We start from the raw sequence: 23,860 nt of genomic DNA, 5'->3' as shown, positions 1-23,860 counted from the left end.
CTCTCCGCTCATATTAACATGACATTAGAATAAATGCCGAATGTTATCGCAAAAATATTCTGGAGGCTGTATTAAAGCTTTGGGCGCAGACCTTGGACATTCCAGTAGGACTCAGCATCATTGCACTCAGCGCGCGCCTCCATCCAAGAATGGTTACTAAATGAGGTTCTTCTCTTCATTTTCAGTGCACAATGGCCGTTAAAATTTCGGGATACCAATCCGTTGGACTATTGTGTCTGGAGTATATTGGAAAGCAAGGTTGGCACTAAAAAATGCCAAAGTGTCGATCACCTCAAGCAAGGCCAAAATACCGCAGAGCAACATTCGGGCAGCGTGTGATGGTTTCATTGGCCTATTGAAGGCCATAATTCGCTAAAGGTGACCAATTCGAAAAAATTTAAACTTATTCTAAATTTCTGACATCTTTTGCTTTCATTTAATAAAATTTAAAAATAAAAATGTAAAAAATATGGCGTTTGACTTTGTTGCAGTTTTTTTTATGTCGCCCTGTACTCTGTAACAACGATATTCGGGGAAATATATCAAATACAACTCAGAAATACCTTTGACAAATTTAATAGAGATCGGATCAAATTTGTATATAGCTTCCATATATATATATATTTTTATCCGATTTCAAGTTAATTGTGCACCAAATGAGTAAAATAAGCCCGAATTGAAAAGGCACAAATGCCTCGGCTAGTTTAGTAGAAATCGATTGTGAGAAGTATGTTCCTTTCAGATATTGTTAGTTCCGTTGGACTTATTTTAACTATAATCATAGTTGATATGATTTAATTCTCACTAATATGTGAAGCTCTACTAAAAATGCAAAGTGGTGTCGGGTATCATAAGGTCGGCACCACCCGACTAAAGGACTTTCTTTACTGGTTTTTGATGTGAAGTTTCGGTTGATGGGATGCCCTGTTGATGTATTCTACATGGTGGTCAAGAACAATATTTTTGACCCAAACAAACTTCAATCTATTTTTGTAGGGCATAAACATTAATCAAAAAGTCATAGAGAAGTTTCTTTCCTAGTGTTACTGATTCTCTACGGCCGATTTTATATCTCAAAATATTACACAAAAATTATAATTTGCATTTGAAATATACTTTAAAATGGTTCAATTATAACTATTTCCGAATCCCGACACTTAATATAAAAAATTTGTCAACAATATTTTTAAATCCACGGCTAAATTCCAAGGGACTTTTTATGGATACTTAAAAAAAATCCGAAATGCCACACTTCTTCTCTGCCCCTAATTCTCTTCTCATGCAAAATTTCGTGTCAATTAGTTGTCAATTGTGACCTGTAGAGCGACTGCAAAATCAGAAAAATTGTAATTTTGTATTGTCCGATTATCGAGAAATTAAAAATTAAAATTTGTCTGATTTTGCAGTGTAGAAAAACTTTAGAAAATGTAGAATTCAAAATTTTAAGACAAACTGAAAAAATCGCATGCGATAAAAAATATAAAAAAAATTGAAAAAAGTAACAAAAATATTCACTTTTGAATTTTCATATTTTTAAGAGATTTGCTCAGACTTTATTCCTTTCTCTTAAGAGAAATTGGTGAGAATTGTGAAAATCAGTCGGTCAATCTTAACTTATAAGCAGAATAACTTTTTTAGCTCTTTAACATATATATTGTACCTATTTTGCTATATATCCGATATCTAGCTAATATGGTCAGAAGTGACGTTTTAATGCATTTGTGATTTAGCCGGGTTAAAAAATATTCCAGGTTCAGTGGAATTTTTCGTATTTTTTGACAGAAAAGTTATGAGTTTTGTCCGATGACCGGCATGCATTGGTATACCTGAGCCCAGCTCTAAACCCCCAGTCCATGCAAAATTCCGCATCTATTGGTTTATAATTAATGCCTGTAGAGCAACAGCAAAATCAGGAAATTTTTATGTTTTTCGTCCATTTCAACTCCTAACTATTTGAAAATCAGAGACCTAACAAAAAATATTTTAAATTCACGATGAGCTACCAAGAAAAAAATAAATATTTTAAAATTCGCAAGTGAGGGTTACATAAATCTACAAAGTATAATATTTATCCTAATAATACTAAGAAACAGTGATCCTTGGTCCACTTGCGTCGGGAAAATGTAACATTTTAATTCGTGAGCATCAAACAAATATTCCTAACAATCCATAATTATAATGTTGATGGGCTTTGAATACAGTAAGTAATTCCAATAAGCCCTCACAATACATTCTAGAATTCAACAATTTCAGTCCCGATGAACTAATTGCTATTTTTATGCCCACACATGCAGGAGTAAATTGCATACATTTATATACAGAACACAAATATATGAATTCGAAAAGTTTTTTCTTTCAATTTCGTGCGTGACAGCCAACCAACCACCAGTCAGACGATCGAAGCAACAATGATCGCAAGTCGTCTGTCTGGTGGCTGACATCGAGTCATTCGACTTGCCTTATTGTCTGGTAAATGCAAAACATTTATCCATTTCTGCGCTTTGTTCGTTCGTTGCTTCATTCATTCATTCATACGCCATCCATGGCTGGTTGGATGGCTGGCTATCCTCACTTCCATACTTCACTCACCATTCCAATATTTTTAATGTTGTTATGTGAACTCTTGTTCTCCTCAATGATGATGATATTCTTCATATTTTTAACAAGGGCATGAGTATGAGTTACGCACACACTCACACACACACACTGCCGCACTCGCATACACGTAAGTAGTTCACATGTATAACATTTATTTTTTTTATATACACTGATTGTTACTTTGCACGACAATGGCAACAACAACACCAACAACGATGACGACAACGGCAACAGCAACAATAATAACAGCCAACATCGGCAATGAGGACAATAAAACAGGAGCAAAGCCCATTTAAAATAAAGCCAGTTGTTTGGTTGGTTCATTTAGCCCTCCCCTCCAATGCTGCGACGGCACCACTGCGACGTCGGCAGAGAACTACGCCGAGGCAAGGCCAGAGCACAACAAAAACGTAATCAACCCCCATTTTATGGCTGCTCTGTTGTTGACGGCGGTGGTGGTGTTTTGATTTTATGTGTGTTGCGTTGTTGTTGTTGTTGCTCTTGTGTTTGGCATCTGAGAATTGTTACTCTGAGTTTTTGGTAGAGGGCCCTGAGGATGATGTTGATGGTTGGCTGACAGGCAGGCTGACTGCTTGGTTGGTTGGTTCGTTGTTGTAGTTGAACGTTTCTTTTTTTCTTTTTGGGATTTGTTTGTAACCAACATCAACATTTAAGAAATTTGAATCAGTTGCAAACGAGTTCTCAGTGCGTTACGACGGCGACCGAAAATAATTGCGGTATCCAAAAAATAACAAAAAAAGAAACTGAAAAACAAGTAATAAATTGTAACATCATTTTTAAATTGTTACAAATTTTAGAAACAACAACAAATTAAAATTTGTGGTGGATTACCGAAAAAAAAAACACATAAATCATAAAACGACCAACAAAAAAGTGGCAAACGAAATTTACACACACTTTTCCAAGGAAATACAATAAAAGTGAAACATTTGCTTTTTTAATTTAAATAAAAAATTCAAAATAATTATTTAGTGATGCTTTCGTTACAAGTAAATAACAAATCGAGTTATTAAATTTAATTTTATAAACAATTGTATCAAAAACCGAAATACCCAGAAAAAATAGTTGCCTTCTAATTGGCTTCCCTGTGGAATTATGAGTTTACCCAGCGGCGTTGATATGCAAAATCTCATGTCCCAGCATCCGGTCTTAGGCGCTTTGCCGCCTGCATTTTTTCTGCGTGCCGCCTCCGAGCGCTATCAGCGCACCCCGAAGTGTGCCCGTTGCCGGAATCATGGAGTGGTCAGTATTATTCCCAAAAAAAAAATATATTATTTTTAACTCAAGAATAGCAACAAATAGCGGTTTAAGTGTAACCACATCCAAAATTATTAAATTAATAAGTATCCATTAGGAACTTCAAATACTTGAAACAACTTGAAACAATTCCGGTGAATAAATTCGCTAAAATCATCAAAATACCGAATATCGGGAGGATGGGGGCTCTACGAAGACGTAGACCTGCACAGACAATTTTCTGTCTTAGAATACTGCGGCATTTCTTTGTAACATGGAGAAGGAATCGAGATAGGCCGATAGGTACTTTTGAGGATCTTTATAGAATCACATTCTGAGTCGATTTATGCATGTCTGACTGTCCATGTATTCTTGTGAACAAAATGCAGGTCGCATTTCCAAAAAAAGAAATGATTATCGGAGTTAATTTAAAATTAGCCCAACACAAAATTTAATTAAAATCATCCACTCTATGCACATTTTAACTTTTAGTCACCTAACTTTTAGTCAACTTTTAGTCACCTGGATCATATCCCGACGTAGAGCGTTGTCGGGTCTTTGTAAAGTTGAATGAAAAATAAATGCCTTGCAATGTTTTGGTCCTATCGCTTTAAAATTCAGCTCAGTGAATGCTCTGACAAAAATCGGGTTAACTGTGGATTAAGCCCTCATATATATATTTTGCCAATTTGGGCATAACTAGCACTGTTTCGGGTCGATATCTTTCAAATTCAAATTGAGGAGAGTCATTTGAACCAAATACTAAGAAAAAAAAGAAGTATTTCTTCAAACTTCCAACTATCTACTCCAATCTTACTAGGATCATATCAACCCAAAATTTCAGGTTATTTACAATCAGATCATTTATAAAATATGGATAACAATAAAACAATTTTCATCACCGGTCCATCCGAATCTGACACATTTATTTTTGAGTTTACTTCGGTACCCAAGCGTAAGATGATGAAGATTTAGACATCCAATCGGATGAATTTGTAAGCAATCCGAAAGAGTTTGGTAATATTAATTTATGGACAAGCAGAAAAATTGTTCAGGTTCATTGTAGACCATTTGGGATAAATTTTTCTGTTCAAGGACAAACTCCAAATTTTTTGTAGAAAATAGGTTAAAATTTGAATTTGCCCTTGTAATATAATTACCTCTGATTTAATCTGAGTTATGGAAATAAGAAACTTCAGATTAAACAAGTCAAAATGGCGTTAAATTTGGCTTCCATCATGTGAAAACATAAATTATTAAGAAATCAGCTGTCTTGAAATTCCTAAATTGGGGAGGTTGGTTCATGTGTCGAAACCCGGAAAAAATTCTGAATAACAGGAGCGTTTACATGATTTCTTTTTGAAACAATTTCAGAGGGCTGAACTGGTAAAAGAAACTAAATTTTTCATATAAAGTAACCATTCCGACGGGGAGGTCCCAGAGCCGACCTATGCGACTGAATAATAGTCTATTTGGTCAAGAAATATGGTTAGGACCCTCAAAAACCCCTAATTGGGTTGTGTGGGGCCTTCTTTTAAATTTCAAAATATTAAACTTCTACCTCTTCAGCTAGAACATGTGATAAGGAACGTAAAAACGCCTTTAATCGGCCGTTGGCCTTTATTTAGGTTGTGTTAAAATGTGGACCGATATATATATATTTTTTTTGTAAAATGCATTTTTATTTCAGCAGAGACCTTTGAAATACGGAAGAAATACCCAATAGTGAACCGATATAGACCATTTCAAATACCAAACTCAAGGGTATAACAAATATCTATGTTAAATTTTATCAATATTATCAAAAATATTGTTACCTCTATGGTGGAGGGCCAATAAGGGGACAAAACAGATTTTATTCAAAGTGGTTCAAAAATAGCTGATATTAGATATGCAAACTTCATTTAATTTCATACATACAAACTGAGAATTGGATATTTGAATAATTGGATAAAACATATTTAATGCCATGTTTACGTTAGAAATTTTTGTAGTGTTAACCTACTTTGAGAGGATTTATTTGAAGTAAAAGTAATGGATATGACAATTTTAATTCAAATTCAGTGGGTTAACCCTCATATATATAAACGTACTATAAAGTCAATTTAATCTACAGGGTTAGATAAAAAACTGCAACAAAGTCAAACACAATAATTTCTACATTTTCTTTTGAATTTTATTGAATGAAAGCAAAATATGTCGGAAATAGCATTTTCGAATTGGTCACCTTTGGCACGAATTATGGCCTTCAAACGGCCAATGAAACCGTCACACGCTGCCAGAATGTTGCTCTGCGGTGTTTTGGCCCGTTCCCTGCGAAGCGCTTGCTTGAGGTGATCGACACTTTGGTATTTCTTAGTGCCAACCTTGCCTTCCAAAATACTCCAGACACAATAGTCCAACGGATTTGTATCCGGAGATTTTGATGGCCACTGTGCCCTGAAATGAAGCGAGGAACCTCATTTTGAATCATTTCTGCTGATGTTGCTGTTTTCTTCCGTCCACTTCCTTGACGTCGGGCTACGCTACCAGTATCACCATAACGAGCGATGGTACGAAACACAAACGATTTATTCACATTTAAAATCTGGAATGCCACTTGTGGTTTTCCAGCCAAATATAAGGAAATCGCGCTTGAATTCCATCACGAATAACTTTTTTTCTGGAAAATTCTCACCAAAATGCTTTTGTATGCTTATAAACAACATAATGAGCTGTCACTGGAATAATTTTAACAGCTGTCGGAGTGGCTTAGAAATTACAGCAGTCTGAAGTTGATTGCAGTTTTCTCATCTCACCATGCAATCAATATTTTGCTACGGTTTTTAAAAAAAATTTGGAGTCTTTTGCAAATGTTCTAAATTTTTTGATCAGCGTCCTACATGTTCTGTTCGTATAAAGTATTTGTATATATGTAATTATATTTCAGCAAGTTTTGAGTTCAGTTCCAGCAAGTTCAAAGCTCCGAATATATTGACATATTATATTGATCCATTTTATATTTTTAAATTTTGAACAATTTTTTGTATTTTTTTATATTTTCAGGTTAGCGCTCTCAAGGGCCACAAACGATATTGCAGATGGCGTGATTGTCTGTGCGCGAAATGTACATTAATTGCAGAACGTCAACGGGTTATGGCTGCACAGGTGAGTAAATTTAAACGAAATATAATGCGATGAATGAAGGGAGCCTCTCTGTTAAATTTTTTCAAGAGCCCCTGTCGTGGTATGGTAAATAAAAGCTTGGTTCTAATTCAAATCAGATCCGCTAGATCTAAGATATATCGAAAATTTACGCCACATTTTCCTTCCATCTGAAAGTATCTCAAGAGTGGCACCCGATTTAATTCGAGCTTTATGCATCTCAAAAATTCTACCAAACTTAGATAAATTACAGTGCCCCCATAGAGAAATCTCTCACCAATTTTTTCAAACTGTGCACAGCCTTAAGTTCCGGCAATATTATATATAATGTGAAAATGGGATACATTTGTCCACTATGTTTGGCAACAAGGCACAAGCGGCATCAGTTTTCAATTTTTGAAGAATTATAAATCAAATCCAAAACTGACTCCAGCAAAGGGTCAACATTTTTTTTTTCTGAGTCGACCCATATTTGTGTCGATCCCTCTATCCCTATGTCCATATTATTTTCACTCTTCAGCTCGCAGCTTTGGAAATTTTGCATGTATAAAGGGTTAGAGAGCCTATTACATATTTTTGGAGATTATCGCAATATATTTAGGGGTTGAAGGGACCAAAAATTTAAAGTTTTCACTATTTATGAAAGTTAGAAGTTAAGGAAAATTGAAGCGTAATTTTGCATGGGGTTAAGATAGTTCTGAAGCCTACAATTAGTCGGCCATCGGATAAATTTGAAAGGATGAAATGACTCTTAACTCTTGAGTGAAAAATACCAAAACTGACGTTCAACCGCAAATATTTCTGATAATAAAAGGCACTTGTCGGGAAAATCACAAACACTTGAAAAGGACACTTCAAGCTTTACATGCATGATTTACGCGATGCTGATTTCGTTGACGTTTATGTCAGATATCGAAGATACAGAAAATATATTCAGAAATAGAAATTTTGAACAAAAATTGTTTGTTTAGACAGACAGTGTAAATACAGAACATTTAGATCCGGTTGATATCCAAGAGGTATGTGAATGCCTCTGTGAAAGAATGACAACTCTTCTTAAAAATTAGATACATGAAATATTCATGCCGCTGCAGCCAAATGTGATGATTTACCAACTTCCTCAAATACTGGCGGTTTACTCTTGTAATTTTTAGAAGTCGAAGATTTTTTGAAAAGATTGGTTACGGATTTATTCGGTTTCTACGAAAGAAACGACAACCAATCAGAACATTTGCTTTAAATGTGCATACAATTTTTTATAAACCATAAGCTAATAGAAAATTATAGAAAAAAATGTAATATTTCGATCCGCTCCACTCTAACATCTGCTTTGTAGAAATCAGATAAATTTCTAGGATGACCAGACGGTAAATTCCATCTGGTGCTTCTTCATTTCTAATGGTGTCTATGCGGTTAAAACCGGCTAATAAAAGTATAAAACGCTATGAAGCACACTTCGGGACAATTAGAAGTTTGGTATTTTTTCCTGGGAATATTTTTTGTGGTAATTAATTTCGACATATGTTTGGAAATCTTTTATTTTTTTCTATTACCTCTTTATTATTTCCTAAAATCGTATTTTTGGACCGAAATTCTTTTTAAACAACTCCAGTATTTGTCCACGTCGTTCTTTCAGGTTGCTCTGCGACGCCAGCAAGCCCAAGAGGAGAATGAGGCACGCGAGTTGGGTCTACTCTACACAAATGTACCGCCAAGGGTACCATCACAAAATGCCGGGGGTGAGGGATCGACACCAACGACAACACCATCATCACAACTCAGTCCACAGAATACATCTACAAATGGCGTGTTTCACACTGGAATACCTTCACCGCCAAGTGATGGTCTGGACTCAACATCACATCATCACAGTCGTATGCAGTTTAGCAGCAATGGTAGCTCGGGCGGAGGTGGTGGCGGCGGCGGTAATGGTACCAATTCTGGTGATTCTGATTCCGAAATGCGCATACGGGCCGAAAGACTGTCAATGGGTTTCTCACCAGATCGCACCGAAGTTGAAAGTCCTGGTAAGTTAGTGTTACATAATTATAACTTTTTAATGATTTGTGTGTATTTCGTTGGCTATTGTTGTTCACTTTTTTGCTAATGGTAACATTTTCGCTTGCGTTTGGCAAGTCATAACAATACCCACAACATGTATGTATGTAGCTTCGAACCAAACCAAATTCTCAAGTGTATATGCAACACTTGAGCATAAGAAGTGTGTTGCCTTGCCTGCCTTTCTCCCTCTTTGGCGTTTTCTTCTTTTTTCGTCGTTTTTTTTTTTCTTCAATTGCAACTTTGTCAAAGCATTTAGGGTTTGAAAAAAGTCATTTTTTCGCGTTGAAGTTACTTGAAATCATAAAATAACCACACAAATTTATGTTGGCACTTGTATTGTTGTTGATTGTGTGTTGAAAGTGTTACCGGGTATAAACATGTTGTAAATACCTTTTTTTTTAAATCGTGCTAACCACATGCTTTGAATGTAATTTGGTTATGCAATATGGAACAGTGGAGAAAAGGAGGACCAAACTAGGTTTTTTTAAGGTTTTTGGAAGACTCTTCGAAGGGACTTCTTTCATACAAGGCCCTTTGAAAAGTCTTCTCCCATAGAAGACCTCCTGAAGGGTCTTCCTCTATAGATGAAAGGTGTTATTATATAAAAGTTTTTTCGAGGTCTTCTTCTGTAGAAGACCCTCCCAAAGGTCTTCCTTTTTAGAAGATCATCTATAGAAGACGTTCTGAAGGGTCTTTCTCCAAGAAGACCTGCGGGAAGGTCTTCTTCTATAGGTCGTCTTCTATAGAAGACTGTCTAAAAGGTCTTCTTCTGTAAAAGACTGTCTAAAAGGTCTTCTTCTTTTATAGAAAAGATTCTGAAAGGTCTTCTTCTATAGAAGACCTTCTGTAAGGTCTTCTTCTATAGAAGACCTTCTGTAAGGTCTTCTTCTATAGAAGACATTCCAAGAGGTCGTCCTCCATAGCAGACCTTCTAAGGGGTCGTCTTCTATAGAAGACCTTCTAAGGGGTCGTCTTCTATAGAAGACCTTCTAAGGGGTCGTCTTCTATAGAAGACCTTCTAAGAGGTCTTCTACTATAGAAGACCTCCTAAGAGGTCTTCTACTATAGAAAACCTTCTAAGAGGTCTTCTTCTATAGAAGACCTTCTGAATGGTCTTCTTGTATAGAAGACCCATTTAATGGTATTCTTCTATAGAAGATCTTCTAAGAGGTCTTCTTCTATAGAAGACCTTCTAAGAGGTCTTCTTCTATAGAAGACCTTCTAAGAGGTCTTCTTCTATAGAAGACCTTCTAAGAGGTCTTCTTCTATAGAAGACCTTCTAAGAGGTCTTCTTCTATAGAAGACCTTCTAAGAGGTCTTCTTCTATAGAAGACCTTCTAAGAGGTCTTCTTCTATAGAAGACCTTCTAAGAGGTCTTCTTCTATAGAATACCTTCTAAGAGGTCTTCTTCGATAGAAGATCTTCTAAGAGGTCTTCTCCTATAAAAGACCTTCTAAGAGGTCTTCTTCTATAGAAGATGTTCTGAAAGGTCTGCTTCTATAGAAGATCTTCTGAAGGGTCTGCTTCAATAGAAGACCTTCTGTAGGGTCTGCTTCTATAGAAGACCTTCTGAATGGTCTTCTTGTATAGAAGACCCTTTTAATGGTATTCTTCTATAGAAGACTTTCGGAGAAGTCTTCTTCTATAGAAAACCATTTGGAAGGTCTTCTTCTATAGAAAACCTTTGGAAAGATTTTCTTCTATAGACGACCTTTGGAAAGATATTCTTCTATAGAAGACCTTCTGAAAGGACTTCCTCTACAGAAGACCTTTTGAAAGGTCTTCTTCCATAGAAGTTCCAAAGTTAAAGTTCCAAAGAAGAATTGCTGAAAGGTCTTCATCTATAGAATATATTCTGAAAGAACTTCTCCATCTAGAGAAGACCTTAGAGAGGTCTTCCTCTATAGAAACCCTTTTGAAAGGTACTCTTCTAAAAAAGTCCTTTTGCAAGGTCTTCTTTTATAGAAGTCCTTGTGCAGGTCTTCTTTTATAGGAGACTTTTAGCAAGGTCTTCTTCTATAGAAGACGTTTTGTAAGAACTCCCCTTGAAACGCCTTTTACAAGCTCTTCCTTTACAGAAAACCTATACATTTTTCCACTGACGACAGTTTTAGAGGGCGTTTGTTTGGAAATACTTCTGTTATAGAATAAATTGAAAACTTTTCTTTAAAATATCTTATCTCACAAGAAAATCTTTTATTAATAAAAAAAGAATATATTACTATAAAAAACATCCGCTATAAAAATCTTATCAATTTTTGCAAAACAGGTCGATTTCCAATCCCACTGTGCAGATTTCTTTCACCTTCCAAACAAACAAAAGATTTTCCACATCTCTTGTTCTGTCAAAAGAAATTTAACGGTGTACATTTTTACGCTTCTGCAACTTGTTACGATGGTCTTTGAAACACGGCTTACACGGCAACAACATTACACAGTTGTTCTTTTCGTTTGTTCTTCTAATATCGCCAACACCTAGAGCTTTGAGCGAAGGGGCTGAGGTTGAACATAGCTCTGTTTATGAAAATTAACGAAGCTGTTAAACGTTGGTAAAGGCAAAAACTCAACAAAACAATTGAGTTTTTGCCTTTACCAATATATATGGTGAGATTGTTAAGAATCTGGCAGGATTTTGGGGAGAATTGCAACATGCCATGTCATTATGTGTCAACGTCGTTTTTGTGTTGGCAAAAAGCCACAGCTTTTCTAACATGGTTAAATACAAATTAAAGCTAGCGTAAAGTTTGTGGCAATTTGGACTGAAGTGTTACATTAAGAGGCATGTGTTTTAAGAGGACCTCCCTCTATACCATATAAATTTTGATATGAAATTTATTTATGAAATCTAAGCAGATAAACGAAAATCTGAGAATAGGAGCAACAGCTCATAGCAAGATTTCAACTCCTCTTATGATTTTTTGGACATAAGATTTTTTGGACATAAGCTTTTATATAAGTACATGAACCAATACCAAATACCGATATCGGTAATATCATTTGGCCGACATACGAAGATATGGACCTAGTTTTTTTTCTCATAGAAAGTGGTACCCATTACTACTACTACCACTATATTAAATTTTAAACAATTCCAATAAAGACAAATTGCGAATTTACAATTTGAAAAGATTCGTTAAGTATTGAAAATTATCCTGACATTCAGATCGTGCGTTTGTAAAAGTATTGGGATGTGTGAAGCTTAAAGAAAATCTGATGTGTTTTCTAGAATTTTATGAACGTTTTGTTTTTCAAAAATTTGACCCCTTTGTGGGGGAGGCACCAGAAGAAGTGGACCGATCATTTCGTGGTTATTTGACCCGTTTTAGGTGAGGTACGAGAAAAAGTGGTCCGTTATTAACACTAACTAACACACTAACACAAAATCGTTCGTGGAAAGTATTGAATTGTGCGAAATTTGAAGATAATCGGAATTATATTTTACATTTTATAATTGTTAAAATTATTCAAAATTTGAATCCTCTCTGGGGAAGATATTTAATGGAGTAGGCCAATATTATCCAATATTAGGATTTAAAAAAGTTTGAACAACATCGGATGATTATTTCTCTTTTTATGAAATAAAATATTTTGTTTGATATGATATTTGACCCTTTCTGGTGGAGGTACCAGAGGGAGTGATTCGATATACCTTATCTTTACGACAGATCTTATATTAGTAGATAAATTGCAATGTGCCGAGTTAGAAAGCGATCGGATGCTCGGAGTGGTCCGATATATTCTATATTCACACATGATTTTGTGTTAAAAGAAATATGGGGATGTGTAATTTTGAAGAGAATCGGATATTTATTTCCATTTTATAAGAATTATTATTATTCGATGTTGACCCATTGTGGGGGAGGTTCATGATGAAGTTGGCCGATATTGTTCATTTTCGCACATGTCCTAACACTGATAAAAATATTGTGAATTGCAAATTTTGCACAAAATTTGATGATATTTTCTTTTTTTATGCGGTAACTTATTTTTTGTGAAATTTTTGACTTTGACTCCCAACTCGACCTTTGATAAAAATATGACTGTACAAATTTTGGATCAAATCGGATAATCCCTTCAGACAGACTGACGGACCTCTAAGTCGACACTGTCTTCAAATAGATTTGAATAGACCTAGTGTCTAAAACTATTATTTCTATTAGGCACAGCATTAGAAACAGGAATTTCGGCATTGTAACCAAAATGATTATCGTTCATTTCACCCTCTATAAATTAACCGATCATCTCCGCTGTGCTTAAAATTGTGCGATAATCGGACTACAATTGTTGCCTGTGCAAAATCAGGTCAATATATTGGATGCGGTGGGTCTTAGGCGTTAAAACGTTCTTGCATTTCTTGGCAAAAAAAAATATTAATATTATCTCACGGTTATGTTACGATTCTCAGCACCTTTGAAGACGTGACATTTGCTTTTGTAGCTCTTCCAATGCTTCCGGCTGAATTTCACTCTAAAATCGACAATTCAGCTCCTTACATAACCATAGGGCCACAACTGAGCTTTGTCGCTGAACACAAGAATCAAACAGGCGTTGATTTGCAAGGGTCGTTTGTAAGACGGAGGATGATAGCCATTACAAACAAGTAAAAAAATAAGCTAATTTCGGGCGGGCCGAACTTTTTATACCCTCCACCATTCGGAGGGAACTTGAAAAATTTCCGTCGAAAAATACCGCTCAAATGAAAACCTTTATGCGTGGGCTATACGAAGACGTGATGCTGGATAAATAATTTTTTTCTAGGCTGTAGTAACGATTTCGAACTTCAAATACGAAATTCGAAACAATTCCGGTGAATAGTGTCACTAATATCATAAAAATACCGAATAGCGGCAGGTATCGCTGTATGGGGGCTATACTAAGACGTGAGCCTGCATATACAATTTGTATTACCCATTTATACCATACCCGCAATAGGTTGTAGTACCCATTAGAAACTTCAAATACGAAATTTGAAGCAATTCCGGTTAATAATTTTGCGAAAATCATCAAAATATCGAATATCTCGGGTTAGCGTTATATAGGTGCTATACTAAAACATACAGTACTCAGAAGGATCTCTTTCTGTGGATTTTAAGCCAATTCCATTGAAAAATATGACTAAAATCATCAAAATACCGAATATCGGGAGTTACATGGGGAGTATACAATATCGTAGACCTCTATAGACAATTCTTTTTCAGGGGGTAAACCAATCACAGAGAACTCCTTGTGTAGAATTTCAGACAATTCTATTAAAAAATGTGGCTAAAATCATCAAAATATGGAATATCGGGAGGTACAGTTATATGAGGGCGTAAAATAGTCAGAAACACCTTGTGTGGATTTTAAGCCAATTCCATTGTAAAATGTGGCTAAAACCGATATAGCCCATCTTCGTACTTGACCTGCCTGCAGACAAAACAAATCAATAACAGCCGATTCAAAGCGAATCCCGTTGAAAAATATAAAAAAATCCTTTTAAAAATTCCTTAAATCAGATTATATAAGTGCTATACTGAATCGTGGACCTACATGGCGCATTTTCGATACCAAAAATTCGATGCAACTAAATATTTTTCAGTAAATTGTGATCAGCATCTTTCATTGTGTTTGTTAGGCTAATTTGCCTTATTATTTTATGCTGCTCAAGAATACAAATACTTTGTGGGGTCTAAAATGGATATTTTGTGGAATTACAAATGGAATGTCTCCCCCATACTATGAGGGGTCACAATTAATGGGTGGAGTGGTGTGGAAGGACTTTATTCAGATCATCAGAAACAAATATTTACGTTATGATGGTCTATATTTTGATATAAGTTTTTTCTACTCTATAGACGTAATGATGAAAAGCATATTTTAAAATAGCTTACAACCATAGCTTGTTTGTATCGTGGCAAGTACACTTGTTCTCAGAAGTAATGTCTGCCATACTGAGCTTTTTGCAAAACTCCAATCAAGTTTCAGAAGCAAACAAAATTGCTACAACAACTTTTTTTGTTTCTACAAATTTGTAGCTTTCTAAATGCCAAAAATTTCCACTGAATATGTCATCATGACATTGCAAAAATCTAAAAATAAGTCTCAAAATTGATTAAATTCTTTTCGGAACGAAAAAAAAAACATTTATTTGCTACAGAGTCTCTTTTGCTATGGAAACACTTAATAAAACGGCGAAAAACAACGACGACAGCAAAAACAACAACAGATTAAAATAAATAAAGTATCAAATTTTGTTTAATAACATCATTGGTGGTAGCCCTTGTTGTCTGCATTGGTAGGAAGGTTGGTTGGTAGTAACTTGGTCTTGGTTACCTGACAAGTTGGGTTTTTTCGCGTTACTTGGCAACCAGCAAACCGGTGGCAGTGGAAGCTATGGTGGTGGTATGGCGTTTAAGTCCCCAGCAGAAATTATTTCAGTCAGTCATTCGATATCTTCTCCTTTAAAAAATGTTTTATTTGTTTAGTTTCGTCCGCATCTTCTTCGTCGTTTTTACGTTTTCTGTTCGCATTTGTTGCCTGTTTTTGATTTGTGTGAAGCACTATTTCCTCATCTCTCCGTTTCGACTGTTTGAAATTTAATTAAGTTGTGATTCATTCCCAGGCAATCATTTGCAAGGTGAAGGGGAATGGAATGCTTATTGATTTTATGCTCTGTGTTTGTTTTTGTTTACTTTCATTGTTCGCACGAACACACACATATTTTCATTCATCCATACATCTTGACATTCCTTTGCAAACATGAAAATGGATATTTTTTTTGTTTAAATAATACCTATTTGGTTATTGTTTTAAATATTATGGACTTGTCTGGAAAAAAAGTAATCATCGGAAACCATTTCAAACCTCTCCAAACGTCCACCAAGTGTGAGCAAAAAAATTATTTGTATTTGCTTAGAAGTCAGTCAGTCAGTCAGTCATTTTTGTTGGCAAGGTGATTTATGGAATCCCATTAGAGAGCAGATTTGTTTATGGCTATGGCTATGTTTATTTTTTGAGGGTAAATTGGCAGACAAGTTTCTGAATTTTTGAATAGAAAAATTCTCACGGATTTTCAAATTGAGTGGCATTATTTTAATTTTTGAAACTTAAGACCCATCAAAGACATCTTACATAAAAGTCCGTTCGTGAACTCGTCCTTCATAAATATGAAACTTCTAATGATAGGGAACCAAAAAGAAGACATTTTGAAAGATATTATCTTGAGAAAAAAAAAAAACCCTTTTAAAGGATACCAACTAATAGGGCTTTCTATCAGATATTTTTATGTTCTTCAAAAGAAACAACAATACATTTCTAAAAGTCTTTTAAAAGGGATATTCAATAAATAGGGACATTTTTAAAAACAGATTCGTAGAATAAAGTCATTTTTAAGATTTTCAATTGAAACTTTTACAACTATTTACCAAACCATTTTATAGGAAAAAGCTCTTCCTTCTTCTATAGAAAAAATCACTTTTTAAAGATCTTCCATAGAAAGAATAATTTTTTTTTTTGGTCCTCTATAAACATACGACTTTTTCAAGATCGGCTATGGAAAAAAGCCCACACCTCAAGTCTAATGTAACAATAATGTATTTTTTAAACATTTTTCATAATAAGTCTCTTCTTCCTTAGGTCTTATCTAAAAAGGCCGACTATAAAAAATGCTTTTTCAAGGGGTTTTCTTGGTAAAAGCCGTCTATAGGCAGGCGACCTTTTCAATGTTTTCCATAGAGGGAAAACTTTTTTAGTATTTTCTACACACAGAATACCTTTCCAATGCTTTCTATGAAGAGAGCGACTTCTACAAGTCTTCAGTAGAAGGAAGTCCCTTCAATAGATTTTCTATAGAAAAAGAAGACCCCTCTAAACGCTTCTATAGAACGAAGATATTTTTAAAGGTATTCAATAGAAAGTCATAAGGACTTCTTCCACATTTCCATAGTCGTCTCTGAAAGGATTTTTTTTTAAGTTTTCATCAGAAAAATAGACTTTAAGGACATGTTTATACACTTTTTACCTTTTACGTTTTCAAGAAACCTTTCAATGCCTTCTATAGAGAGAACACTTTTTCAAGACCTTCAAAAATGAAGAGTATTTTTGAATACTTTTTTTTTTTTTTTTTTTGAATAGGACTTCAATAAAAAATCCTTCTATGGAAATTAGAAGAGGCCTTGTATTGAAGGACAATTTTTATAAATGAAGTCTAAAATGAAGTCCCCTTTTTAATAAGGCGTTTTTAAATAAGTTCTTCAGAAATAAGACTTATCTAAAGGTCTTCTATAGAAAAAAAACCTATATGTTTTCTATAACAAGCAGAACATTTTTGAGATCTTCTTTGGAAAAAAATCGTTTAAAATTCCTTCCATAAAAGTTATTTTTAAAAATCTCTAGAAAGAAAACCATTCAAAGGTCTTCAGCAGAAAGATATGTTTAAAGACCTTCTCTAAAAATTATCTAAGAGCTCTCTGCAGAACGAAAATGTTTCATATTCCTTTCTACATCTACAGAACCACGGCCCTTCTATAGAAAAAAGAAGTTTATCTAGAAATAAATTCGAGAAGAAAGGTCTTTTTTAAATACTCTCCACCTTGGAAAGGAGGGTATATGAACTTTATCATTCCGGTTCCTAAATATTCTTCGTAGACGCCATAAAGTATACATATATTCATAATCAGCACAAAATTCTAAGTCGATTTAACGATGTCCGCCTGTTTGTTGAAGCCACGATACAGCGCACATTATTGGACTTAGTGCTTAGTGTAGTGCAATTTGTATTGGGTCTAGGATGGTTGGTATTGAAAATGAGATACATCAATCCACGTTTTGGCATAGCCCCCATATAACGATACCTCCCGATATTCGGTATTTTGATGATTTTCGGCACATTTTTCACGGATTTTTCTGAAAATTGGTATTTGTAGGACATAATTGGTTCTAGCTCCGGTGGTAAAACATTGTACTGTACGTTGTACTTTTTTGTATAGCCCCTATATAACGGTTCCTCCCTATATTCGAATTTTGATTATTTTTGCCACATTTTTCCACGGATTTGTCTAAAAGTTGGTATTTGTAGTTCATAATGTGTTCTATCTCCGGCGGCAGAACATTGAATACTTAGGTCCACGATACCTACCGATATTCGGTATTTAAATAACCCTAGTCACATTTACCCACGAAATTATTTCAAATTTGGTATTTAAGAAGATTTGGTAGATGACAATCCTTGAAGTATAACATTGTCTACATAGATTCCCCTTTTGGTATGGCCCCCATGCAACGACCTCACACACTACAAGAACAATATTTTTAGGGTTTTCTATAGAGGAAAAGATAGCAAAAAGACCTTTTTTGGGGCTCTTATTTATAAAAAAAATTCTGAGCGACTATAAAGGTAACCCTGTTCTATAGAAAGTTTATATTTCTAAAGGTATTATCTATAAGGATGTCTTCTCTACAGAAATAATGCCTTTATAAACTTCCTTAAACTTTATCTCCCGACAGACTACCTATCTAAAGGTTTTATACCAAGAAGGTTTCTGTACTTATCTAAAGGTTTTATGCCAAGAAGGTTTCTGTACGAATTATGCATTTTAAATGATTTCTGAAAGACCTTTTTAATGGTCTTCTATAGGTCTTGCAAAAATCGAATGATTTTCAATAGAAAAAGATCTATTTAAAAAAGTTTGTTTCTAAAGATCTTCTCTCGAAAGATCCCGTCGAAAAGTAATATAAATTTTAAAATATATATTCTTCACAATCTTCTATAATAAGAAAAACTCTTCAAAGGGATTTAGAAAAAATCCTGTCTAGGTTCTTCCAGAGGTTGAGGACATAGTTTTACTATGGGGGGACATCTTGGAGTTCTTCCATAAAAAGGAAACTGTTTAAAGGTCTTCCAAAGAAAAAAAAAAATATGTATAAATATCTTCTCGTCTTCTCTAGGAAGAAAATGATTTAGAAGGTCTTCTATAGAAAGACAATTTTTTAAAGGTCTTCTGTAGCATTAAAACATTTCTGAAGGTCTTACATAAAAATGCCTACTCGAGAAAGAATCCCTTTTTAATGGTATTTTTAAAATAAGCACTTTATAGAGGTATTCTATAGAAAGGATGTCTTATTACTAAGACTAAAGTATTCTATAGAGAGATTATTTTGGAGGCCTCTATAAAAATGTTATGGCATTCTATTAAAAATAATAAAAATTCCGATGAGAGAAGACTTTCTGCTCTTCTGCAGAAAGAACCCCGTTCAAAGTGTCTTCTATAAACAGAAGACGTTTTTATAATTGTCTTATGTAGAATAGACATTTCTAGAAGCAATGAGTTGCTTTTCTAGAAGATTTTCAAAGGGAAACTTTTCTTAAAATATTCTATAGAAAAGACTTTCCCAAATATCTTTTATAGGAAGCATTATATTTTTAAATTTCTTCTATACAAAGAGGACTGTTCTTATTTTGAAAGAAAACATTTCTGGAAGTCTTCTATAAAACATTTTTCTAAAGGTATTCTTACAAAAAAAATAAACTTTTCCAAAAGCAAGACCTTTCTCAGGTGTTCCTACTTTCTGCTCTTGTGCTGAGTAAACCTTGTTCTTTTGGTATAAAGAGAAGGTCTTTCCAAAACGTGTCTACAGAGATACGATTTTTCTAAGTGTATTCTAGAAGTATAATGGACATTTTCTCTAAAGAGAAAATCTCTCAACTATCCTCCAAGAGAGAACCTTTTTAAAAGGGATTTTCTTTAGAGAAGCTCCTTTAGAAGTCTTAAGAGAAAAGTGCATATTCAGTATTTTTTTCAAGGGGGTTCCTAGAGGGAATATCTATATGGTATTTTATAGAGAGAGATTTTTAATAGCCTTCGGTAGAGGGACATTCTTTCTACTGAACTTTTTAGGAAATAAGTTCTTTCCAGAAGCTCTTGAAACAAGACGCTCCTAGGAACAGTTCCATACAATGACGACTTTTCTAAATATTCGTGCCAAGAACGTATTCATAAACGTATTTCATATCAATATCAAAAATGGTACAAAATAGTCATTTCGAGGGGGTCGCGGTCTTTCAAGCCTACCTGCGTACGCCATTGTTTATTTCATTGAACTACATAACATTCTTATACAATTTCAGACTCTTTTCTTATTTACTTAAAGCTTCATTTAATTTTTTTCAACTAAAATACTCATAAAAAATGTTCATCCCTTTCCTCTCTTTGCAGGCTCCAAACGTGCACGACTCTCAAATGAAACCGATCAAGATACCGGCTCCGAATCATCACCCAGAAGTCCACGGGCCAAGACAACAAATTATCATCACAACAACAACAATGGTAACCTCTCGCCTGCTCGCACCGGTCCACCCAGTTCACCCGAATCAGATTTAGATGTTGATTCAGCTCCCGATGAGGCCACCCCCGAAAATTTGAGTTTGAAGAAAGAAGACTCCACATCACCACCGCACACACCCTCAGCTGAGAGCATGCATATGTTGAGGAGTTTCAGCAACGGCAATCCTCAGGGCTTCATGCCCTATCATCACACACAATTTTTGGCAGCGGCGGCAGCCAGTGCCCATTCACATGCTGTGGCCCAGCATTCACCACATCATCAGGTTCAGCAGCAGCAGCAACAGCAATCCCCCATGATGGGACATCACCCTGGAGCGGGGGTGGGTGCAGCCCTGCCACAGCCACACCAACGCTCCCCTGTTGATGTCTTGATGCGTGTGTTTCCCAATCGCCGGCGCAGTGATGTTGAACAGCTATTGCAACGTTATCGTGGTGATGTCCTACAGACCATGGAAGCTATGATATCGGGCGAGGACTTGAATCATCTGATGCCCACATCGGCCCATTCACCACCCAATGTACCACCATCGCCACCGTTTCCCCTCAAATCGGCCTTTTCACCATTGGTTCCACCAGCTGCTGTTTTCGGTTCACCCACCCACCGTTACCCCCCATTTATGCAGGCCCATGCCAAGAGATTCTTGGCAGCCCCATATGCTGGGACGGGTTACCTGCCGGGTGTCATAAATCCCGCCGATTGTGAGCAATCCGAATCGAATGGTGGCACCTCAGTGGATCGCAATAGCAATGCAGGTGATTCGCAAGATTGAGAAATCGACATGGCCGGTGGTGAAAACAACGGCCTGGTGTTTAGACCATTTGAGTAACGCTGGCGTAGAACTCATGACGAAGTAAACTAAATTCTAAATGTTAAAATGAATGTATATTAATTTGGTATTGTCAAAGAAAGGGTCTCAACTAAATGTATATTTCCCAAAACAAAATGATTTGAGTTAGAATATTTTGATTTTAATTTTCGAAAAACAAAAAATGCAGGGATTTCAGCCACAGATCATCCCTTGTTATTTGCTATAGGTTTTATAATGTTAATCATGTTAGAGTGATATAAAAATAATAAAAACAAATTGTTGCTTTGTAAGATGTTTAGTTTAGTGACAAGAAAATCGACAACAACCCCAAAATCATATAAAAACCAAAAAACAAAAACATCAACTAGTATAACTTCAAATATACGTACTCTCCCCGCCCCATTGCCTATGTTACCCTGTGTATAATCGTTTTTCCATAGAACATTAAAAAGCATGAATACAACATCCTCTCTCTCCTCAATCAGAGAATTGTATTACATTTTCAACAGCCTTAGTAATGACACTCCTCCCCGCACCCTTTCCCCCTAACAATGTAATTCGTATTCAAAAATGAACCTACATACACACAAACGTACATATTGCGATATTTAATCATAGTTATTGTTTAAGCCTTAAGTAGTAGTTAAAATATTAAGGAATTAATAAATATTATTTGTAAAATATAAAAAAAACATATACTATGAAATAAATACTGTGTTAAATAAAACGAATATTAAAAAAATAAACAAATTTGAATTGTGATTTTATAGAAAAAAAAAAAACAAACAAACAAACAAGTAGAAAAACAATAAGTTCGGCCGAGCCGAACTTTTAATACCCTTCATTTCAGGATAAAGGACACATTAGAACCCATTATGACCCACAAATATCAATTTTAGACATATTCGTGGGAAAATATGACAAAAATCATCAAAAGACCGAATATCGGGAGGTACCGCTATATAGGAACTATACCAAAACAAGGACCGATATATATCATTTTTGTTACAAACGGAATGACAAAGTTAATATAACCTCCTTTCCAAGGTGGAGGGTATGAACATGGGGAATACAGAGTGAGATGAAAAAACTGCAACCAACTTCAGACTGTTGTCATTTATAAGCCATTCGTCCGACAGCTGTTAAATTTATTAAAGTGACAGCTACTATATTGTTGACATGCGTACAAAAGCATTTTTTTCTTGATGGAATTTCTTTATATTTGGCTGGTATGTCCTATTTTTAGACATCTACGAACCGGGTCTTCAATATAAGGGACGCTGGAATACTAGACTACTGGGTTGGGAAAATTCAACAAGAACTTTTATATGTCTAAAACTGTTAGGTATTGCTATAAGTGGTAGTTACTCCATAATCAGGACTTATTTCTATTATGAGATCAGTAAATTCTAATTTTTCTTAAAAAAGTCTAAATTAGAGACAAGTAGAAACAGCTACGTTCAGCCGGGTCGAACTTTTAATACCGTCCACCATCCAACTTGCAAAATGTAAAAAAATTCGGTAGAAAAATATCGCTATATTTTTATAAATTTACAATATCAGATAATACTTTTATGTGAGTCTATACGAAAGCATGTATCACTACAGCCAATTATACGCTAGATAAAATGATGCCTATTACGAACGTCAAACATTAAGTTTGAGATAATTCTGTTATAAAATGTTGCTAAATAATCAAAATACCGAATATTTGGAGGTATCTTTATGTGACGGCTATACGAAGTCGTGGATATGTGCAGAAAATTTTCTATCCTAGGAAAGTAGTTCTCAATGCGAATTCCAAATTCGGAATTTGAAATAATTCTTTCGGAAAGTGTGTCTGAAATTAGCAAAATATAGCATATTTTGATAATTTCCGTTATATGGGAGCTATATGAAAGCGTAGATCTCTATAGCCAATTATTTACCAATTTTTAGATAACTTTGTTAAAAAATGTAGTTAAAATCGTCAAAATACCGAATATTGGGAGTCAGTCAGCATGTATATGCATACCTATAGGAAGGCTTGGAAGTTTTCTGTCACAGTAAGCAGTACATATTGCGAAATCCATATTCGATGAAAAGTGTGACACAAGTGATCAAAATATCGAATAACATTTCTATGGGGACTTTACAAACACTTGGATCTTTGTGGGCGGTTCTATACAAGTACAGGGTGAGATTAAAAAACTGCAACCAACTTCAGACTGCTGTCAGTTCTAAGCCACTCGTCCGACAGCTCATTATATTGTTTGCAGGCATACAAAAGCATTTTGTTGAGAATTTTTCAGAAAAAAAAAATTTGTGATAGAATTCAAGCGTGATAATGTCTGTCTGTTTGTCAGTTGAAGTAACAATACAGCCCACATAATTTGACGTAGAGCTTCAATATTGGTCCGTCCACGATATTTGGTATTTTCAAGATTTTTGCCACATTTTTTCATGGATTTGTCCATAAATTGGTATTTGTAGGTCACAATGTGTTCTAGCGCCGACGTAAGAACATTAAATATTTAGGTCCTCGTTTTCCTATAACGCATATATAACGATACCCACCGATATTCGGTAATTTGATAATTTGTATTTTAGAAAATTTGGTTGATGACAATCCTTGAAGTATAATATTATTTATAGAGGTTTCCGGTTTGATTTGGCCTCCATACAACTGCC

General features: G+C 35.1%; 1 protein-coding gene across 1 annotated transcript; it reads left to right on the top strand.

Annotated features, from left to right (window-relative positions):
- Window positions 1-3,366: 3,366 nt before the first annotated feature.
- LOC101888142 (doublesex- and mab-3-related transcription factor A2) lies at window positions 3,367-21,467 on the top strand. Its single transcript, XM_005186800.4, has 4 exons — window positions 3,367-3,861; window positions 6,901-7,002; window positions 8,636-9,026; window positions 20,253-21,467. Exons 1-4 carry the CDS (start codon window positions 3,715-3,717, stop codon window positions 21,149-21,151), a joined length of 1,539 nt encoding a protein of 512 aa, XP_005186857.2. The 5' UTR covers window positions 3,367-3,714; the 3' UTR covers window positions 21,152-21,467.
- The last annotated feature ends 2,393 nt before the right edge of the window (window positions 21,468-23,860 follow it).

This window comes from Musca domestica, unplaced genomic scaffold (assembly GCF_030504385.1).
Source record: "Musca domestica strain aabys unplaced genomic scaffold, Musca_domestica.polishedcontigs.V.1.1 1, whole genome shotgun sequence".
NCBI lineage: Eukaryota > Metazoa > Arthropoda > Insecta > Diptera > Muscidae > Musca > Musca domestica.
This window is presented reverse-complemented; position numbering and strand designations above follow the sequence as displayed.